The sequence below is a fragment of the Ailuropoda melanoleuca genome, chromosome 1 (genome assembly GCF_002007445.2).
Source record: "Ailuropoda melanoleuca isolate Jingjing chromosome 1, ASM200744v2, whole genome shotgun sequence".
Taxonomy (NCBI): Eukaryota; Metazoa; Chordata; class Mammalia; order Carnivora; family Ursidae; genus Ailuropoda; species Ailuropoda melanoleuca.
This window is the reverse complement of record NC_048218.1, coordinates 74,218,071-74,239,371: the sequence shown is the minus strand read 5'-3', so window position 1 is coordinate 74,239,371 and position 21,301 is coordinate 74,218,071. Positions and strand designations below refer to the sequence as shown.

The 21,301-nt window shown below is 37.1% G+C and overlaps 1 protein-coding gene across 7 annotated transcripts in view; it reads left to right on the top strand.

The window, feature by feature from the left end:
• IL1RAP (interleukin 1 receptor accessory protein) overlaps window positions 1–21,301 on the top strand; it is a 136,329-nt gene that overhangs the window by 108,118 nt on the left and 6,910 nt on the right. For 2 of the 7 annotated variants that reach the window (XR_004625712.1, XR_004625710.1), the window contains exons 9-12: window positions 7,339–7,482; window positions 8,791–8,934; window positions 17,848–18,576; window positions 18,711–18,793. Coding sequence is in view for 3 of the 7 variants with exons in the window: in XM_034661147.1 (XP_034517038.1) it covers window positions 7,339–7,482; window positions 8,791–8,934; window positions 17,848–18,566 (1,007 nt within the window). In the remaining 4 variants the exon portion in view is untranslated. Of the gene's footprint in view, window positions 1–7,338; window positions 7,483–8,790; window positions 8,935–11,658; window positions 13,211–17,847; window positions 19,151–21,301 lie in introns of those variants that run through there. The other 5 variants (XR_004625709.1, XR_004625707.1, XM_034661147.1 and 2 more) reach the window with 4 other exon arrangements.

The following is a 21,301-nucleotide window of genomic DNA, read 5'->3' as shown; positions in this document are numbered from 1 at the left end:
TTTAGTCAAGGGCCCCTTAGAGTCTTTCACGTCATTAACACTTGGTATGAATATCTGAGGGGAATTGGAATATAGAAGGCAGGGTTTTTTCAAATATATTTGATTCCTGAAGTATGGAGCATTTTCTGGGGCTCATTTTTTGAAGCCTGTGTTTTAGGAAACAGTTATGGAGGATGACATAAATTAATTACCTATTGTCAGATAGGTACTATTAAACAATCAATTAAAATCATGCTAGTCTAGGAGAGATGCGGAAGTCGGCCTGCCCAGGCTACGCAAGTAGCTCCCTCTCACAGAAGGCCATGCTCTGAATGGTTGGGTATGAATGGCATCCGGAATGTGAAATGACAGGTGCATCCGCTAGACTGAATGATCTATGCTGAAATTCCATCAGTATTACATAGAATCCAGTCTGGGCTGTGTAAAACGTTCTGTGGTACCAGAGGTGCTATGGGTTTGTTTCTTGTCTTGTATTCTGGGCCAGGTAATGCTGAGATTCAGAGGTGATATCTCTGTTCACATTCATAAATTACATGTGTGAGTCCTTCTCTGGGTTCATTGACAAAGCATTTTATGTCTTCCTTAAAAAGATGACAGGAAGGGCTCAAAATAAGAATTCACTGGGATAGGTCTTTGGACAGCCCAATTTCATCTAGTCAGTTAAAGCAAAGTATTAAAGGAGAGGCAGCTAATGTAAATGTATTAAACGTACAGTTGTTTTATGATAGGAGAGAGGTAGGGACTGAGGCAAGGCGTGTGGTGAACTTTATGCGAATCTGTCAAACCTATTTCCGAAGAGGTTGTACCATTTTATACTTCCTCTAGTAATGTATATAAATTCCAGGTGCTCTATTTCCTTACCAACTTTTGGAGTTGTCATACTTTTCAATTTTAGCCATTGTAGTAAGTGGGTACTAGTATCACACTATATTTTTTTAATTTGCATTTTCAGATACTAATGATGTTGAGTGCTTTTTTATGGACTTACTGACCATTAATTAATTGTTCTTCCTTTGTGAAGTATCCATTAAAATCTTCAGCCCATTTTGTTCTTGGGCTATTTGTTAATGAGCTATATATATATATGTGTGTGTGTGTGTCTGATATATGACTTTGTGAATATTTTCACCATTATGCATTCATTTTATTTTTGATGAGCAGAATTTTAAAACATTCAATGTAGTCCACTTTATCAATTTCTTCTATTATGGTTACTACTTTCTAAATCCTGTATTAGCAATCTTTGATTTTTAAAAATGATTTTTAAAATCTTAGCTTTTTCTTTTACACTTAAGCCTATGATTCATTCAAAAAATTTTTTATACTGTGAGGTACGGATTAAGGCTTAGTGTTTTGTTTTATTTTGTTTTCCATATAGAAATCAGTTGTTCTAGCCTCATATTGAAATATCTCTCCCTTTTTTATTGGATTGTTTTGCCAGCTTAGCCTAAAAAAAGTAACTCTATGAGTGTGGGTCTATTTCTCCATTCCCTATTCTCTTCAATCAGTCTGTTTGCCTGTCTTTAGTCCAATACTACTTTGTCTTGACCAATAGCTTTAAAGTAAGTCATGAAGTCAGAAACTATTGTCTTCCTCCTTTTTTCTCTTCAAAGATTAATCTGACTATTCTGAAGACCATATTATTTTTTCATAAAGATTTTAGTATTGGCTTGTCAATTTCTACATAAAAGTCTGCTGGGATTAGATTGGGATAATATTAAATTTATAAACCAATTTGGGGAGAATTGAAATCTTAACAGTATTGAATTTTCCAATCCATGAACATGATATATCTCTCAATTTATCTAGTTCTCATAGATTTTTCTCAGTTTTTTTTTTTTTTTTTAGTTTTATATACACAGGTCTTGCGTATGTTAAATTTATCCCTTAGTATTTTGTTTTTGTTGCTATTATAATGGTATTTTAAAAATTCACTACTTTTCATTGATCGAAAATAGAAATGAATTGGTTGATTTTTATGTTTTGATCTTGGTCTTTTGACTTTTCCAAATTCACTGTTTAAATACGGTTTCTGCTTGTTTTGTTTGTTAGGTTCCTTAGCATTTTCTATATACTTGATTGTGTCACCCATATATAAACATACTTTCCTCCTTCCTTTCCAAACGTTAGGCCTTTGATTTCTTTTTTTCTGCCTCTTTTGGACCTCCCAATACCATGATCAGTAGAGATCAGAGCAGCCGTCCTTGCATTGCTCCCTGTCTTAGAGGATATACATTCAGTATTTATATATTAAATATGATGTTAATTATAGGGTTTTTTAGCTGAATTTTATCTATGTAAGAGATTAATCTATTTTTGGTTTGCTGAATTATATTTCTCATGTGCGTGTGTATATATGTATATAAATGATGAGTATACATATATATACATATATGATGAGTGTCTTGAAATTTACCAAATTCTTGGTGTAGTTTTATTTGACTCTATCTTACCTAGGGTTCTTTAAACTTCTTGGTTCCATGAATTTATTATATTTTTCATTTAATTTGAAAAAAATTTCAGCCATTACTTTTTCAGTTATGTTTTGCTCATTCATTTATTCATTCTTTCCTTTTCTTCTAGTAGTCCCATTAAATTTAGTATAGATCACTCGGGGTTTTTCCACATGCCACTGAAGTTCTCATTTTTATTTCATCCTTTCTTTGTTCCTGTGTTTCGATTTCAGTAGTTTCTAGTTTCCACTAATCATTTCTTTTTTGATGTTTAGTCTGCAGCAATTTTAATTTCAGAAATGTATTTTTCAGTTTTTGTATTACCATTTCTCCATAAAAATATCCCTATTGATATTTCCTATTTGCTCTTAATGAGGTTCGTAATTTTTTAAGAAATTCAACAGGAATATTTATAATACTCATTTTAAAGTGCTTATTTGCTAATTCCATCATTTTTGTTGGTTTTGATTTTTTTTTTAAGATTTATTTATTTATTTGAGAGAGGGAGCATGCAAGCAGGGTGAGGGGCAGAAAGAGAGAGAGAGAGAGAATCTCAAGCAGACTCCCTGCTGAGCACAGAGCCCGAGGTGGGAATCAATCTTAGGACCCTGAGATCATGACCTGAGTCGAAGCCAAGAGTCAGACGCTTAGCTGATGGAACCGTCCAGGCACCCCTCTGATTCTGTTTGTGTTGGTTGATTTATCTTCTGATTATGGGTCATTTTTTTTTCCTTTGCTTTTTCTTGTCTTTTTTTTTTAAACATATACTGGGCATTATGTATGTTGCATTATTGAGTATCTGAATTTTGAAAGTGAGTATTGTTTTGTTCTCAGTGGTAGTTAATTTACTTGCCTAACAGCTTGCTTTTTTGAAGTGTTCTGCTTACGTTTGCTAGAGTACATTTAAAAAACAGCCTTTTCTCCAAGGCCAGATTGGACATAACTAAACTATCTGGGGTCTCTACTTAACACACAGGGAGCTACCCAAAGTGTCTTTACTCTGGTCTTAGCTCAAGTGTCCCCCAGCCCTTTGTGTGCGCCTAGAGTTGTTCAGTTCCCAGTCTCCTGGCAGCTGTTCCTTCCTTCCCTGGTAGTTTTTCTTTCACTAGTATCTGTTCTTTGTCTAATCTTGTCAAGTGTCATCCCACCTATGCAGAGCTTTATATTTTCCCAAAGACTTGAGGTCACCTCTTGCAGATTTATAGAGCGCTTCCTCCACACAATGTCCTTCCCTCTTTCCCCAGGCCTGTAAAGTCAACCCAGCTCAGTAGTTTTGAACTGTGACTTCTGTGTCCTTAGCTGACCGTGATGACTGTACTTGTGGTTTCCCTATTCTCTGCCATGGTCTGAAAGTGCCTTCAGGCAAAAAACCAGGGTGATGGTGGGGCTCAACCGTTTGGTGTCCTTTCTCACACGGATCACACACAGATCAACTACCAGTGGTTATGCCTTAGGAAAACTGTCATTATAAACACTACGGAGAGAAAGCCTCTCCAATACCCATTAGTTCTCGAAGGCCAGAAGCTGAAGGGCAAAATGCACACATTTTAGAGCACTATGAGAGTCAAACAAAGCAGGTCTGCAGGTTAATTCAGTGAGAGGTCTCTGGTTTTCCATCATCTAAATAAAGCATTCTGGTTGTTTGTAATTCAGAGAAATGGTCATTACGTGGTTCCCCAAATTATCAAGAAGTCTCAGCAATTTCGTGTAGAACAGACACAGGTTGTGGGAGGAAATACTTGCAAGTCCATTAGCAAGCAGCTGGCGTCAGGCTCGGAGCCCCAATGGATAGCAAGGTCCCAACTAATGAAGACAAAGAGAATAAGTTAAGTTCCCAAGGAGAAACAAGATTGTAGACCAATAACTTGAAACAGGGAAAAAGACTGGAGCTAAAGTACTGGATTGGTTTAACTCAGGGCAGTTAACTGGAAACGTGGACCTTGGAACCTGTTATTGCTATTGAACTGCAAAAGGAATGGAGGGAATTCTGACTCAGGGAACAACAGCAGAGCAAGTGGCTAAAATTGGCTATATCCTAAATCAATTATAAGTGAGATCAAAGAGAGAAGCGGTTTAGGAGTGCAATTTGGTCAAATTGCATCACCCCTTCCTGATTGGAAACCCTTTGGTCTGGGATTGCATCAGAGTTAAATCTTTATGCCAAAACAACAGAGGTTCCAGCGGGGGCAGACAGAAAATGTGGGCTGAGGGTCATCCTCTCCCTGCAAGCCAGCAAAGCTTTTTGTGAAAGCTTTTTAGAACATTTTCTGCATGTGATTCAAGCCATTTAGAAATTCAGGCTTGTGGATTATTTATTTTAAGAGTTCAAACAGTTAAATAGTATTAGGAACTTCTTGATCTCATCAAGATGGCCCCCACAAAAGGCAATCTGTAAATATGACACATGTCATTAAATGACCCAAAACCAAAGTAAGAATCCGCACTAAAATAAAATAAGTAGTAGTAAAATGAATGTGACAGAGGGAAATTTATGAGGGTAATTGATCTCTTGATCATTAGGCAGGATAAATCTATCAATATTTTTTCTTAAATCCATTTCAGGTAAGTGCATCTGCTGACCATTTTTTTCTCCCCCTCCCTGTTACAAAATGTCCAGCCAGAAGGGCCAAAATAACTGAGCAAATAATGAAGATGACAGTGGGAATTACCCTAGTGTACTGTTAACATAACATGTGCTCAGAAATACCAAGGACACAGCAATTTTCATGCCAGCTACCGAAACTGAGATTAGTAAATTCTCAACAATTTCACTGACATAGCTTTTGACATTCGATGATGGAGTTTTCTTATTTTAAACACCATTATTCATGGACCGAGCTCGAGAATACCTGGTAATAATTCTGCATTGCGGAGTTCTAAGCTCTCTCTGAGATAGGATTAGCTTCCTGAATTTAGGATAATGAACTTGAAACTCTAAGATCTGCTCTTTAATTAGAGAACTTCAGGCTCAGCTCCAGGATGCTTAGCATTTTCCCCTTAGGTTAGATACCTGTTTTAAAAGGGATTTTTCCACTCATATATGATCAATAATTAAACTTCATGGCAGAGGTCTGTAAAGATCTCTGGACTTTGGAGTCAGAGAGCCTGGATAACAATCTCAGCTTTGAACAAAATTCCTCTGTGCCTCACCTTGGCAAGCACTTAACACAATGTTCAGGAGATCAAAAAGCCTTTCCTCCCTACCCCACCTGAAATACCTCTTCTCCCCCAGCCCAGCCTCTTAGTCCCTGCCATCACATTACCTTGCTTTATTTCCTTTATGGCACCGATCACTACCTAGCATTAGTTGTCCTATTGTTTATTTCCTTGCGTTACAATATTAACCCTAAGAGGACAGAAACCTTTTCGTTTGATCCCGACCAGCTTCTGGCAAATAACAGATGTTGATGAGTAATTTTCAAATCAACTATTATGTAATTTAAGCCACTCCCACTTCAGATCCAAATATTCTATTCCTTCTTCAAACACCGAGGCTTCATTATCATAAGCTAATAAAGCAACCAAATGAAGTTATTGATACATAGTAGCACTAAATTTCTTTTAAATATTTCAGAAGTTGATGGTGTTATATCTGGAAATGTTCGTTGAGGTCATACATATTCTAGGAGTAAGGTGGATGAAGAAGACATAGGCTTACCTAGAAGACTATAGATGTATAGTTTAGTGGGGAGTGAGAGAGAGTGGAGCAGCAGGCTTGTAGACGAATTACAATATAATGCAAATACTATAATAGAATTATAAACAATAAGAAGAGTAGGAATTTCTTCCAGGCTAATGTCAGGTTGCAAGAGGAGTTTTATTATAGCAAAGCTTATACAAAATAATGACATTTGAGCATGGACTTGAAAACTAAAGAAAGAGAAAGAACTATTTTTGCCAGAATTCACAGCATAAGCAAAAACATGAAGCAAAATCTCCCTGACGTTTTTGAGGGAAAGGTACTGGTAAATGAGACAGTAGGGTCTTTGTTTGGTTTGGTCATGACAGACCTTGTTTACAGGGCTGAGTTAATACATATCTAGTTTTTAGGAAGTCAGGAATTACCTCATTCTATTTTTGATAGTTCCAAAGAAACTGCTAAATTGCCTCTCATACAAAAGTAAGCAGAGAATGTGGGACTCTGTCCATACCTGGATATTGCAAGTTAATTTTCAGAATGTATATCCTAGAACTGTAAGCCTGAGAGGTACTTTTCAACCCAGGCATACTCAGCATTTTTGGTGGATATCTTCTGCTTCTGTCCAATGAAAATAACATTTTTGAGTTGTTTTTTTTTTTCAAATGTATAGGAAAGGTAATTAAATTTTTTTTCTCTATGACACTGATGACAGGATGGAATTAAGACTAACAGAAACACACTAAGATTTTCACTCAATCCAAATGCTCTAATTAAATTTCTATCAGTATCATGGTCTGGTCTGGGTAGTAGTAGGGATTCCATCCCAAGAGATGGACAAACGGAAGATGGAATTACACTTTCAAAAATATTTTTGAGGACATTCATATATCAGATCATGAGTTGAATGAGATGACCTTCCAAATCCTTTCCAATGCTAAAATTTATATACAACTAATATACCATTTATGCCCCATTAGTATGTATTTATATAATATGAAAACCTATTCAAGTCATCTAGTAGTTAAAAGCACTTACATCAGGTGCTAGAAACAAAAAGATAAATATGACACAGTCTGGCATTAAAACATAGTGCTTAAACCCTATCATGTTATCTCTACTTGTTCACACATATAAGTCAGGTGCATGGCTTAGCTGGCTGGCTTACCCGGCTATTTGCAGGATGATGGATCACTGTGATCACCACGTAGAAATCAATTGTCTCTTTGTTGTTCGCTCCATCGATAGCTCCAAGATACACAGTGGAATTAGCATGTGGTTTTGGAGCCACGGTCCTGCTGGTAGTGATTCTCATTGTTGTTTACCACGTTTACTGGCTGGAGATGGTCTTATTTTACCGGGCTCATTTTGGAACAGATGAAACCATTTTAGGTGAGTAATAAAAGTTTGATGTAAATACCTTCTTCTGCTGTCATTTTCAGAAAACATGTTGGCTTGATGAAAGCTAGAATACCTGGGAGATTTAATCAAACTATCTTTGGTTTTGACCTTCACTATTGAAAACTCTTCTAACATATATAATTTTGCTTTTTGGATTCAGTATGTGTTTAGCCTAGATTAGCCTGTCCAAATAGAAACAGAATGCAAGCCACACATGTAATTTAAAATTTTCTAGTGGTCACAGTAGGAAAAGTAAAAAGTGAAAATTACTTTAATAATATATCTTATTTAACCCAATGTATTCAAAATATTATTATCTTAGTATATCATGCATATTTAAAAGCTAATGGTGATATTTCAGTCTTATTTTTGGGTATTCAGAATCTCATAATTCAGCATGTGTTATATTTTAAACTGAAAGCACATCTCCGTTCAGACCGGCTGCATTGCAAGCATTGGAGAGCTATGTGTAGTTGTGTCCTCTGTAACTGGACAGTGCAAGCCCACACTCTTTGTGCTTAAGGGTAGTCCAGGCCCCAGCAGCATCAGCAGCACACGGGAGCTTGTTAAAAGGAGAATCTTAAGCCTAACCCCTATTCTCAGTCAAGATCTACGTTTTAACAATATTCCCAAATGATTCAAGGGCACATTAAAAGTTTTGAAGCACCGAACTAGTGCAAATTTGCCTGGTGACAAGAAAGGAACAATGAAACATACTGATTCTTAGACTCATCCCATAAAGATTTTCATTCCATAGTTTCGTGGAAGAGACAAAGAACCTGTATTTTTACTGAGAGGTGATGTTTATAATTAGGCAACTTTGGGAAAGATGGGTTTATGGAATCTAAGCGTGTTTTTAATTGCAGTCATTTTCAGGTATAAATAATTTAGACACTTTCTAAAAGTTTTGCTCCATTTATAATTCTAATATATTAGTAGTGACAAACTAGGACAGGAACTATAAATTCTCTGTATGGTATTAATTGCCAGCACCTATGATTGGCTATTTGCGTCCTGATTGTGTTAAATCTTAGTTGAATGAGCCAAACCTCATTTATTTTCCACTATAAAAACTAAACTTAGTGATATGAGAGTAGAAGACATATCAGATAAAATTTGCAATTACACCTTAAAATAGTCATTTTGCCTCGAGACCTGTCACAAGTGGGAAATCTGTCAGATAATTCATACATGTAAAAAAGTAAAAATGTCTAATATGCAAAAATTCGATTTAAGAAAAAATGCAGTATGATTGTGAAAGTTTTCTAATTTATATGGAATCTCTCTTCCTTTTGCTAGATGGGAAGGAATATGATATTTATGTATCTTATGCAAGGAATGCTGAGGAAGAAGAGTTTGTGTTACTGACCCTCCGTGGAGTTTTGGAGAATGAATTTGGATACAAGCTGTGCATCTTTGACCGTGACAGTCTACCTGGGGGAAGTAGGTATTTCACATGAGTACGAGTGACACCACCCTGAAGGGCAAAGGGAATCCTTAGTTTGGGGTCATGGGTGAAATTCATGGCAGAGTTCTGTGCTGGCATCTTTGGAGATGGAACGTCCAATTGTTCGATGTAACGGAGACTTCTTTAGGAATAAAATTACCTCGTGAGCTAGATTATTGAGGTGCCATTTATGGTACTAAAATAGTTCCCCTTGTAAGCTTTAAGAACTCCAAGTCGGAAAAGTGTGGATGCAAAGTGGATTAGAACTCTATTAAATGCTTCAGTTTTGAATGTTCTGCTTACACACATTTAGATTTTTAGAAGGTTTAAGCTAATCTGCATTAATTTCCCTAGATTTTTTTTTTTTGCAAACATTGAGTTTAAACAACACTTTTATGAAGACTGAGGTTTACTTGATTTTACTAAGAATGAGTTTGTGACGAGAGTCCATGGAATCTTTCTTTATAATACTCACTGGTGATAATTAGAGTATTTCCTTGTATTATTTGCTGATTTCCTTTTCCTCACTTTTGTTTTCTAGCAAGCCAATGCTATTTAAATCCCCCCTTTTTTTTATAATTAATTTTATTTTATTATATTATGTTAATCACCATACAGTACATCCCCTGATTCTGATGTAAAGTTTGATGCTTCATTTGCAACTAATGAAGCANATAATTAGAGTATTTCCTTGTATTATTTGCTGATTTCCTTTTCCTCACTTTTGTTTTCTAGCAAGCCAATGCTATTTTAAATCCCCCCTTTTCATGAGTCTGTTTCTTTCTTTCTACCAGCTCATACATTTGAAATGTTGTTTAAAATTTTTAAAAGGCCAGTATATTCTAGTAGGTTAAAAAAAAAAAGGAACTTTAATTGCTGAATGTTTTCAAATAAAAACATATCTCAAATTTTCAAGTCTACCCAGTAACACACAAAGTGATAGTCCATTTGAGTCTTTTTTAATAAATAGATAATAGCATTCCTAAGCCCACTGTTAAACTTTGTACTGTTGAAATGCATGTAATGTGTTTAATCCTCAGCAAAACAAACTAATTTTCCTCCCCTCCAATCTTGTTTATGTTAATCACTTCAGATGTTCTAAAATGTTATATGGATAATGGAGAAACAAAATAGACTTAAATGTTTATTCTCATTTGGAATTAGCTGGACCACTTATTTTAACTCCTCAGCCATTACCTAGAAATCCATCATGCTAGTGTTCTACAGTGGCTGTCTCTCTCAGTAGCATTTTGCCAGGAAATGATGACTTGATTATACAGTTAAGGGACAAATTCCGCTTATTTTAAGACTTAAAATCCTAAGTCACTTTTTCATCCATTTATTCATTCATTCTGCCATTCAACAAATATTTATTACGGTATGAAAAGTTATATAAAGACATACAGTATAACAACAATGACCCTCTGATAGGGGTTGGTAATTCTTTGAAGAATTCAAGTTCTACATAATTACTCTTGCATCTTGCTTCTGATGGTCCATCTTTGTGATCTGCATTCTCCTAGCTGCTCTTCGTCCTCTTGGCCTCTGGATCTCTTTCCATGCTTACACACGGTCTGCCTCCAGCCGTACTGTGTGGAGTAGATAATTACTGATTCCTGGATTCTCCTCCAGGCTGCACATGGAATTTTAATTGCAAGTCTTTCCCCTTTGCTTCTGTACCTGTGAAGATGAAGGGGCAGAATTACTGCTCAGGGGAATATTGTAAGCTTTTCACAGCACTAGTGCATTCCCTGGAGTTGCCTCCTATTGGAACCCCAGGTAAAGGATTCTACAGTCTTAGATAAGCAGCCCTGAGGAGACGGATTATTCCCAAGAATTTGGTGACAGGAACTAGGAACTAACCAGAGCCCTTGACGATAGAATAAAATTATACTGAATTTCCATTTGCCTTGTTTCTTCTTCTTCTTTTCTGACCTGAAGAAAGCATTTGGCTGTTAGTGAAGGCAGACACATCAGCTAGCAGCCTACCAAAACACGTGTCTTCATAGTAATGATAAGAGTTTAAGGAGAAAGATCTAGGGACTAATTTAGGCTCTAGAGCAGATAGCAGAATAGAAAGCTGAGCTGAGAATGTGATGCCAGCCAAAATGCCATTCCGTTGGCTAGACTTTTTTAAGTTCCTATTCTAAGGACATAGTGATACCAGTCTGAGTCGGGTAGGAGTCTGGCAATAGAGTGGGACTTTCAGAAAAATGAATGCTCTTATTCTTTCTTTCCTGTGTTACTGAGAAATGAATTTCCATGATTTTGCCTCTGTGATGATTATCTTTTTGAATAACCACTGGCATTAGAGAGTAAATACATGGGTATTGTTGGGGAGAAAGGACTCAAGAGCTGATTTGGTTGGGCTGCAGCATGCCACGTGGTTTGGAGAAATTGATATCTGTACAACCCATCTACTTCTCATAAGGCTTTTGAAGCCCAGGGTTATAGAGGTATACTTGGCTTCCTGCCTGTTTGGAATTTTTGGGGGGTGGAATATGTGCATATAGTTTTCAGTATCTTGGAGGAGCGTGGCATTTATTGGACAGAGCGAGTGGGTCTAAGGATTAAGCTGTTGTGAATGTTTTTGGTAAAATTTCATCTCAATTCTCAGGCTGTTACCCTAAGTTCCCTACACTTTCCTACACTACACTGAAGCCCCAGGCTTTTGGGGAGTTCCTGGCCAACACTAATCCCCATGGTGTTTTCTTTCTCAGTTGTCACAGATGAGACCTTGAGCTTCATTCAGAAAAGCAGACGCCTCCTGGTTGTCCTAAGCCCCAACTACGTGCTCCAGGGAACCCAAGCCCTCCTGGAGCTCAAGGCTGGCCTAGAAAACATGGCCTCTCGGGGCAACATCAACGTCATTTTAGTACAGTACAAGGCGGTGAAGGAGACGAAGGTGAAAGAGCTGAAGAGGGCTAAGACGGTGCTCACGGTCATTAAATGGAAAGGGGAGAAATCCAAGTATCCACAGGGCAGGTTCTGGAAGCAGCTGCAGGTGGCCATGCCAGTGAAGAAAAGTTCCAGGTGGTCTAGAAGTGGCGAGCAGGGTCTCTCCTATTCATCCTTGAAAAATGTATGAAAGGGACAACGAAAGGTGTAAAAAGAACAAAGGGCACTCCAGGAAGGAGGAGTCCCCTTTCTTTATTCCCAGTTTATTGTTTCACAGACAGAAAAAAATTCTGTCGAAGCCTCCCCATAGGGATATATTCAGGGTGACTGTATGACTGGTCATTCTGCTTCCTCAGGCAATACTATGGTTTAGAATGGTCGTGCCACCAGTCTGTCACCAGGGTCTGATGTCGCTATGTTCTTTGCAGGCAAAGACTTGGTTGATGCGAATTTCCCCTTTCTGCATCCTCTGTCCCTGTCCCCACATCTCTATTCCCTCTTTCTCTCTCATTGTTTATAATCTTAACATTGTGGGGCAGCCTTTTGCTGTGGATTTCAAGAGCCCTTAAAGATAACTCATCTGTTAACAAGGTCATTATGAGTTTCCAAGTCATTTCCTTTGTATTTTTACTCGTCGGTTAAAAAGATAATCAGTGCCCAAATTCATTTGAGCTGATGACAGTGAGCTCTTCTGCTCATTGTGCTGTGCCAGACTGACACCCACATAGGACTCTACGAGGCAGTATAACTGAAAGTGTTCCTTACGATGGTTTGAAAGGGCTTGCCTGCATTTTCTCCTACTAAGTCCCTCGTGCCCTCCATTTCAGTCATTGATGTCCTGTCAACTTGAACAACATACCGTATTTTTCTTTATTGCAGTAAACTCCTGGATATCTGTAGGTTGACCTGTATTTGTCACTTCATCTCCCCTATCTACTATACCTCGTATCAACCAGTTAGAGTTTGCAGATGGCTCCACACTTGGTTCAGTCTGACAGGAAGCTTCTAATGGTGCTAAGAGAGAGTGAAATAACAGAAAAATGCTTTTAGGGCATTTTCTGGCTTGTGAGAAAAGCACAGAACAGAGTGTTCAGCAATTTGTCTTTTCATCTCAGCCTTGCTAATGTGAATATTAGGAAAGTGATTTCTCCTCACTTGTTCTGTCTCTCCAATGTAAAATGTGGAAGTTAGACTCAGTGACCTTGCAAGTTGTTTTGGCATTAATATTCTAAGAGAATTAACTGGACCACCTAGTAGTTTCCATATTTTATTCACTGGTACAGTTAATACGCTCACTCCAAACAAGTCAGTCTGGAAAGTCTCTACCATGAAACTTGTTTTACTTTGTTTTAAATAAAATTGTATTGTTCTTAAGATGTGGAAAAGTGAACACTGAGTCCAGAGTTTACAGAGTGGTGAATATCTGTGGTGTACGTATATACATGCATATATATACACACACGCACATACACGTATATGCACACACACACGAATTATATATGTATATATATCTACATTGTATATATATACACATAGATTATATATGTGTATATGTGTGTATATATGTATGAATGTGTATGTATATATATATATGCACACACACTTATATACACATGCATGTGATTTTAAATAGCTATTGGCACAATATTACAAACCACTGGAACTCTTATCCAGTTTTTAAATTATGTTTTTACTGCACTGCTTTTGTGTCAGTGTTTTCTGTACATTATTTGTGAATTCACAGCTCACGGAGTAGTAGTTGTTAGTTCTCGCCTTCCCCAAATTAGTATAAAGAACTTACTGCTGCTACATTTGGTCTGGGTGCAGTGGAATCTGTTGGACACAGAACTTTCTGTGGTCACTGCTGAGCAGTACCAGTCCTCTGGCATTAATCGACCATCTACTATGTCGCAAGCACACACCCTTAGAAACTAAACTATGGTAATCTCGGTGTTCAACTACTAGGGAGATAAATCTCTATTTGGACTGTTGAGTAATAGAGAAAAGGAAAAGAAAATAGCTATAAATAAGCCTGAGTCCTATGAAACACCATGATTCATAATTTAAGGGAGCCCTTATCCCAGCATTGTGAATGTTGATAACCAATTCTAAAACTATCTCCTGCATTTCAGTGTCCTTCAGCAGTGGTAAAGTCCATAATAAATCACTTCTCTATAGTGAAGTTACTTTAAATTGAAGAAAAGAGAAGCTTCATGAATTCTTGACTGTAAAACTACGGTTTGGAGTCATTCATTTTTTTTTTTTTTGGTCTTAATAATGCTTTTCTTTATTACAAACCACAGTTACTCCTCCTGTTAACCCTTCATCCTCAAGACCAGAGGAGAGCTGACTCCAGATAAGCTTTGAATATCAATTGCATGAGCTTTAGGTAATGGGGAACAGTCCCATCACAGGGGGCCATTCTCTTGCCAATGCTGCATTCTTTTGCACTTTTGGATTCGATATTTATCCGAAATGCTTTGGGTACCCCTAGAAACTTCTGATATTCTTTTTCCTATTTATCTACTGGTCTTTGATATTGCACTTTTCCAAATGCTAAAATCTAAAACATCTCAAATCTAAATGATATGTCTCATTCTCAGAGAATTTTGTTTCAAGGTTTTCTTGTTTGTTTTATGTCCCAGAAGATACCCGATACAAAATTTTTGAGGAAGATGAGGAAATATGATCTTAAGAGCAAGGAGAAATCACTCTATAATATTAAAGAACTATGTATCTAATGTTTAAAAAAACCTTAATGGTTTTACATATATGATATGAAGATCTTCTGCACCCAAATTAACAAAGAACCATGACATATAAAGTGCCTAATTACACAATCATATAAAATTTATTTAATTATCTTCTATATTGTAACTTAGGTGGTTCCCTAGGATTCTAATAAACAAACACTCCATTGTATTGGGAAACAAAAACATCACTCCACTTGCTAATTATCCATTTCTTTCCATAGGTTTTAGTATTTTAAGATTATCTTATTATCATTTTATTTTATTCATAAACTTTTGTATTTTCCATTTTCCATTTGATTTGTAAATTTGTTTACTTTAAAAATAAACCATTTATTTTCAGATTTGGATTTTATTTTGTGCATGTGTTTTATGTCTTTGTTTTCATGTTTGGGCATAAGAAATGAGAATAAGATTAATGATACACATAAAAAGAAATGTTAGAAGTTACAGTAGAAATCTGTAGATTTCTAGATTTGAGAGAAATCTGAGAAAAATGGGAACTTTATATCAAGAACATCTTTACATGTGAATAAAAGAGTTATTTAAATAAAATGAATTGTTCTAGTATGTCAGGTGTGTGTGTGCGTGCGCGCACACGTGCCTGTGTGTGTGTGTGTGTGTGTGTGTAGACAGAGGAAGGATAACAGAGCAGCAGAGAGACAGCAATGGGCTAGGAGATTAAATGTTGCAGTAGTATTTTTTATTCACATTTATTTTAAAGTAAATAGACAATTTTTAAAATTTATTATTCACTTATAAATCCACATATTAAGGTGATTCTCTAAAGTTACCATAAGAATTGATTCAAATTCAATTAACATTAGCCCTACATTAGTTTAATATTGTGTTCACTGGATTTACTCAAAATGATTAATTCAAATGCCTACTATGTGTAGACACTTACATATAGATATTTTTAATTTTTAACAATCCTGTAAGTTTACTCTTACTATATGCATTTTATAGATGGATGAACTCAGACTTAAAGATATTAAGATAAAAACAGAGATAAATGGAGAAACTAATATTTGAATTTAGATTCATCTTCCAAATTAGATACCTCCCCGCCCTTTTCTTTACTACGGTTCATGTTTTATGAAAGAGAGAGGTTTGTCGTCCTTGCATACACCAATAACCTACCTAGAGAACAAAATAACAGTCCTGGTTTTCTTCTAGGTGAATTCCAGGGAGATTATGACTTTTGAAAGCAGGAGTATCCTAGAGCATTGATGAATTCTAGATCAGAAAACATGACTTCAAAATTAACTTAGTACCACACAAGAAATATGGTCTCATCAGTCTATAGCCACACCTAACTTTTTGAGCCCAACAGAATAAATGACCTAATTTATGACTCCCCGAATAATCTTCAGTATTAAAAAATAACAATTCACATCCTCAACTGCAGTTTTTACAATATGAAAAACATTAAAATATGCCATAAATGAGGCAGGTTCCTTCAAAGTACTGTGTGAAGATCCCCAGGTATAGCCCATCCCCCATCTAATAAACATCTTCTCCATACATTCCTCAATGTCATTGAATTCCACCACTCATATCTGTTTCTTTAGCATTGCCCTATTTCAAATGCAGATTTTACATATTCAGGATGAGGTAGCAATTTTATATATGTATATATTTAAAAAAAGACACAGAGTCTTCCTGTAGAGGATCTAAGACAGCATTTTATTTTCAGCAGTGATATCCCTATTGGACAGAACATACATTTTCTTAATGTGACTACTTCAAAGTAAAACACACAATACACACACATGCACGCACACACAATTTGAGCACAGAAATTTCCTTTTGTTGAAATCCGTCCACGTTGCCTTAAGGTTGTATCGTATTTCTCATGAGACAGGAGAAGCAGATTTTCTACTTTTGCTTTCTCAGGTTTATGAAAGGCAGCTACGCAAATTCTCAGTAGAACTGGGACAAAGGAGTTTCCAAAAAAGCACACACACACACACACACACACACGGGCTTTGAAGATAAGTGAAAATTTAGATTTATCTTTTAAGATCAAAGTTAAAATTCTCTGAAACTACTTCACACTCTTGACATAATAGTTAAAAGTCTTAAAATTTGAGCACATGTCTCTTCCAATTACCCTTCAAATTCATGTTAAATTTACTAATTGGAAGAACTAATCCGGTAAAGAGCACAGTTCTTTTATTCTCTGTCAAATTCATAACGATCAAATTCGCTGCAAACTTTCAGCTCGTCTTCACAGGCTAGAAAGTCTCTCCATCACTGCTTCATCTTTGGCCCCAAAAGAGTAGGAGCTCAACCTCATGGTCTGTCTGCAGGCCCTGCTTTTAGCATTGTCAATGGCTGTGATTTACACATTTGGAAATCCTTTCCTTCAGAAAATCACATTGTTTAATCCCTTAAATCTCATGATGGGCTAAGAACTACATGTATCTCAGGAACTCTCCATTGGAATCTCTGGCCAAACCCACCTCAGGAACTATTAAAAGTAAATGCTTTGTCAGAAGTATTTAACAAATTGATTCCTGCCCATTGCTATGTTTTTACCCCTTTAATTGATTTTTAGTCCAATTCTTCACATACGTACATGAAAAAAAGGAAAGAGATTTTAGTTGATAACAAGATCAGTACTATGAACTGTCTGATGCTGTGTCCAAAAATTTTAAGAATCAAGAGCTACAACTGTGTGGTTCTCAGGAGATGGTAATTCCCTATTGCTCTTTGCTGATCAGACTATGTCTGGAGCACTGTGTTCAGTCCAGTTCAAGACACTACTCTCAGGTTTCGTATATAAACTGAATATTATTCAGAGGAGATGATAAAAGTAGGGAAGAGACTTGATACCATGTCTTATGAGGAATAAGATAAAAATTCTAAGGTTGATCAAAATCTAAAGATGAGAAGAATATACAGTGAGGTCAAAATAGTTGTGGAATATTTTAAACATTTGAAGATATCAGATCTAAGACCACCAGATAAAAATGGCAGGGAAAGATATTTAAAAAAAAAAAATAACTTGCAAACAGCTGAAATTAACTGCTTTTAGAGGTGGTAAATTCCTCATCCTTGAAGGTAGCGGAGTCTAGGCAATCATTTATGGGACTGGCATAAATGAGATTCATTAACTGGGTAGATTATCTAACACTGAGATCCTATAACCTTAAGTGTTTATTTATTGTCTCTCCTTTGTACGATGGACAATGATGAACTACAGTTTATGTAAGTTTTCACTAGGCATCGTCCTATCTTTCCATTTTCCTATAGATACAGTGGAAGCAGTTTTTGACTTCATTCAGAGAAGCCGAAGGATGATTGTTGTCCTGAGCCCAGACTATGTGACAGAAAAAAGCATCAGCATGCTGGAGTTTAAACTGGGTGTCATGTGCCAAAACTCCATTTCCACCAAGCTCATTGTGGTTGAGTACCGTCCCCTTGAGCATCCACACCCAAGTATCTTGCAGCTGAAGGAATCTGTGTCTTTTGTGAGCTGGAAGGGAGAAAAGTCCAAACATTCTGGCTCTAAATTCTGGAAGGCCTTGCGGTTGGCTCTTCCCCTGAGAAGTCTGAGTGCCAGCTCTGGCTGGAATGAAAGCTGTTCATCCCAGTCTGACATCAGTCTGGACCATGTTCAAAGGAGGAGAAGTCGTTTGAAAGAGCCCCCAGAACTCCAGGGCTCAGGGAGAGCTGCAGGCACCTCTCGAGCCCCAGACACGATGTCCAAGCACAGAGGGAAGCCCTCTGCAGCCTGTCGCTGCTGCGTCACCTACTGTGAAGGAGAGAGTCACCTTAGGAGCAAGAGCCGGGCAGAGATACATACCCAGCCCCAGTGGGAGACACACCTCTGTAAGCCTGTTCCCCAAGAATCAGAAACTCAATGGATACAAAATGGCACCAGATTGGAGCCCCCTGCTTCCCAGATCTCAGCCCTTGCTCTTCACCATTTCACGGATTTATCCAATAACAATGACTTCTATATCCTATAATTACCGTGTGGTGAGTGGTGGCTGTTATCTATATACCAGCCCTCTTTGTGTCATGAACCTATGGGAGAAATTGACATTTTTATCATCTGATGGACTGCCAGACTGTGTCCCCTTTATTGATTTTTAAAAACTATTTATTTCTAGGAGACAAAAGACCCGAGGACCTGAATCCAGAATTATTCTCTCTAATGGCCTCAGAAGAGCACACTCTTCTCCGGCCCTAGAAGGTCAGTATGTGAAAGTCACCTAAAGTCTGATCCTCTATCTTGCCCAATGGTTTCAAGCTGAGCAAAGAATTTAAGTGTGTTTCCTTTGAGTTTGTTGATCAACCTTATATTATGAGTCAGTCAGGTGTACTTGGGCTATGACACTTACAGGGTAAGTGTCCAAGAGAGCATTGTGGAAATGAGTTGATTCTGGTGGAAGCTGTAGGACTAAGCTCTACCCCAAAACCTACAGTGCATTTTCCCTGGAAGAACCAAACACACTCACACAGGGATACAGGGTGTTCTGTCTCATGGTAAAGTGGTGTTCTATAAACTGCCTAAAGTTGTTAGCATCAATAAAGTTATATTTTTATGTGATTTCATTTGTACTAACAAATTTTTACCTGTCTCTCCCCTCTTCTTTTCATGGCTTTTGAATTCATATCAGAAGAGTATTCCATTTCAGGAAATCAAGACTTGGTTTAGGTACTAGGAAAGTTTGAGGTGTCTCCTTAGTTTCTTTCTAACGTGTATGGAGGAGAGATCTGGGAAAGGACAGAAAGAAAGTGAGAAAATATTTCAAATGAAATGAAAGCTTACACAAAAATCTCCTAATTTTAGAACTAACGGCTGAAAAATTCTGTATCGTTAGGGATTCAGTGTAGCATTTGGTGTATGTATCCCTTCTTTGCATTCAAGATTCTGAGAAGGGATAGTCAGTCCAAGTGCCTACAAGAATCAGAAAGTCAGAAAAAAGAGGAAAAGGGGCTAGATATAATCATAATACACATGCTGTCCATCTAAGACCCATGTGTATAGGGACATAGGTATAAATACATATTTCTTTACTTGAAACATTTTAACACAATCATAAAAGACACATAGCATTTGATCTTCCAATGAGGGAGATAATAGAGAAGATTGGGCCTATGGATAACTGAAGAATATTTCTTAAAAAGGGAGCAACCTCTACTCAGTTCCATCAAGATACTTGTCACTCAGCCACATTGTTGGCAGATTGTCCAGTTTTTCAAAGAAGCTAAAAATTAAAATTTGTATGTAGTCTCTCAATTATGGGATGTCTTAAGCTTAAAAGAAAAAAAACAAAACAAAACAATAACAACAACCAAAACACATGAACACATAGTCAACCTGAGAGCCGCTAGTTTGTAGTTTCAGAACTAAAGTATTCACCCCAAGAGTATATATCTGAGTGGGGACTCAAGTGTCCCTGGCAATACTGAGACCAGAGAACACAGGCTGGACCTAAGGACATAATGGGAGACTTCCATTCCCTCCCCAAATCAAAAATATCTGAACCCTCAAAAATAAGGCTGACCTGACCTACCACTTCATCAGAGGAGAAAAAAACTGGAATATAGTGTGCCTTCCATCTGTGCGGATGGAAGAGTATGGGCTCCCTGTCTGGTGAGGTTACTCTAAGAAAATTAGAAGCACAATCTGCTAGCCCTGAACAGGAGCAGCACAAAAAGAGCAAAAGACCATACCAGACATGAGCTGTCACCTTCAATACGTTAGAGCTGGCTGCTAGTTAGCTATGACCCAATGAGTGTCAGCCATTCTCAGTTACTAATAGTAAAGGATGGGTGGAGAAAGAAGCCAGACATTTCATCCCACTACTCCACTTGGAGAGAAAAGCAGAAAATCCCTTCCCTGTTGAAACAAACTATTATATCCATTTCCTGTTGAAAGAAAAAGATGTGGGAATAAGGACACCCCAGAGTAAATGTGACTCATCATGGAACTTGTAATTAGGAAATGACAGGCCATCCTACTTGAATATCTAGCAGAAAACAGTTGAGCACAATCCATATTCTGTATTATATTTCTTCTTGAAGAGATTAAACCATCCTTGATGTATGTTCAAGGATCTTCACTTGGAAGACAAACAGCAGTTTCTCTTCCAATCTATTAAAAGGGAGTAACATTTCTTTCTCCAAATCCTAAAAAGGGAGATAAATATTTTTACCTGTAATCAGTTAATCAGTCTTATTATTCCTTATGAGCTCAGTGTCCCAACTATGACATATCTTTGGAAAAATTGAGAAATTACTTTTTCATTTATGAATTATTTTTTGTGTGTGAAAAAAATAAAGGTTAAGTGGCAAAGGCATGGAAATTAAACGTGAGTTCTTATGAATGAGTAGCTGGACAGCTGTGTTCTCAAAAGCTAAGTTAGTTTTGGTCAGTATCAATTTCCATTAACAATATAAGGACAGTGTAAGCAGTATAAAGTCATAGCTTTTGGCGTTAGCTACACAGGGGTCAGAAAGATAATGGACCATACTTCTGCTGTGTGAAGAAAGGCTAGGAGGTTATGTTATTAGTCTCTGACCCAACATTCCATACTTGAGTGTAATATTCATTGCCATATATTTCAATGAGGCAAATGATAAGAAAATTTCCTCATGGGTCATGCATATTCATAACTGATATGATATGATTGCCGGTTAAATGGATAGCATTTACATAAGAATATTGCCTATTTAGGAGCAGGAGTTTTAAGTC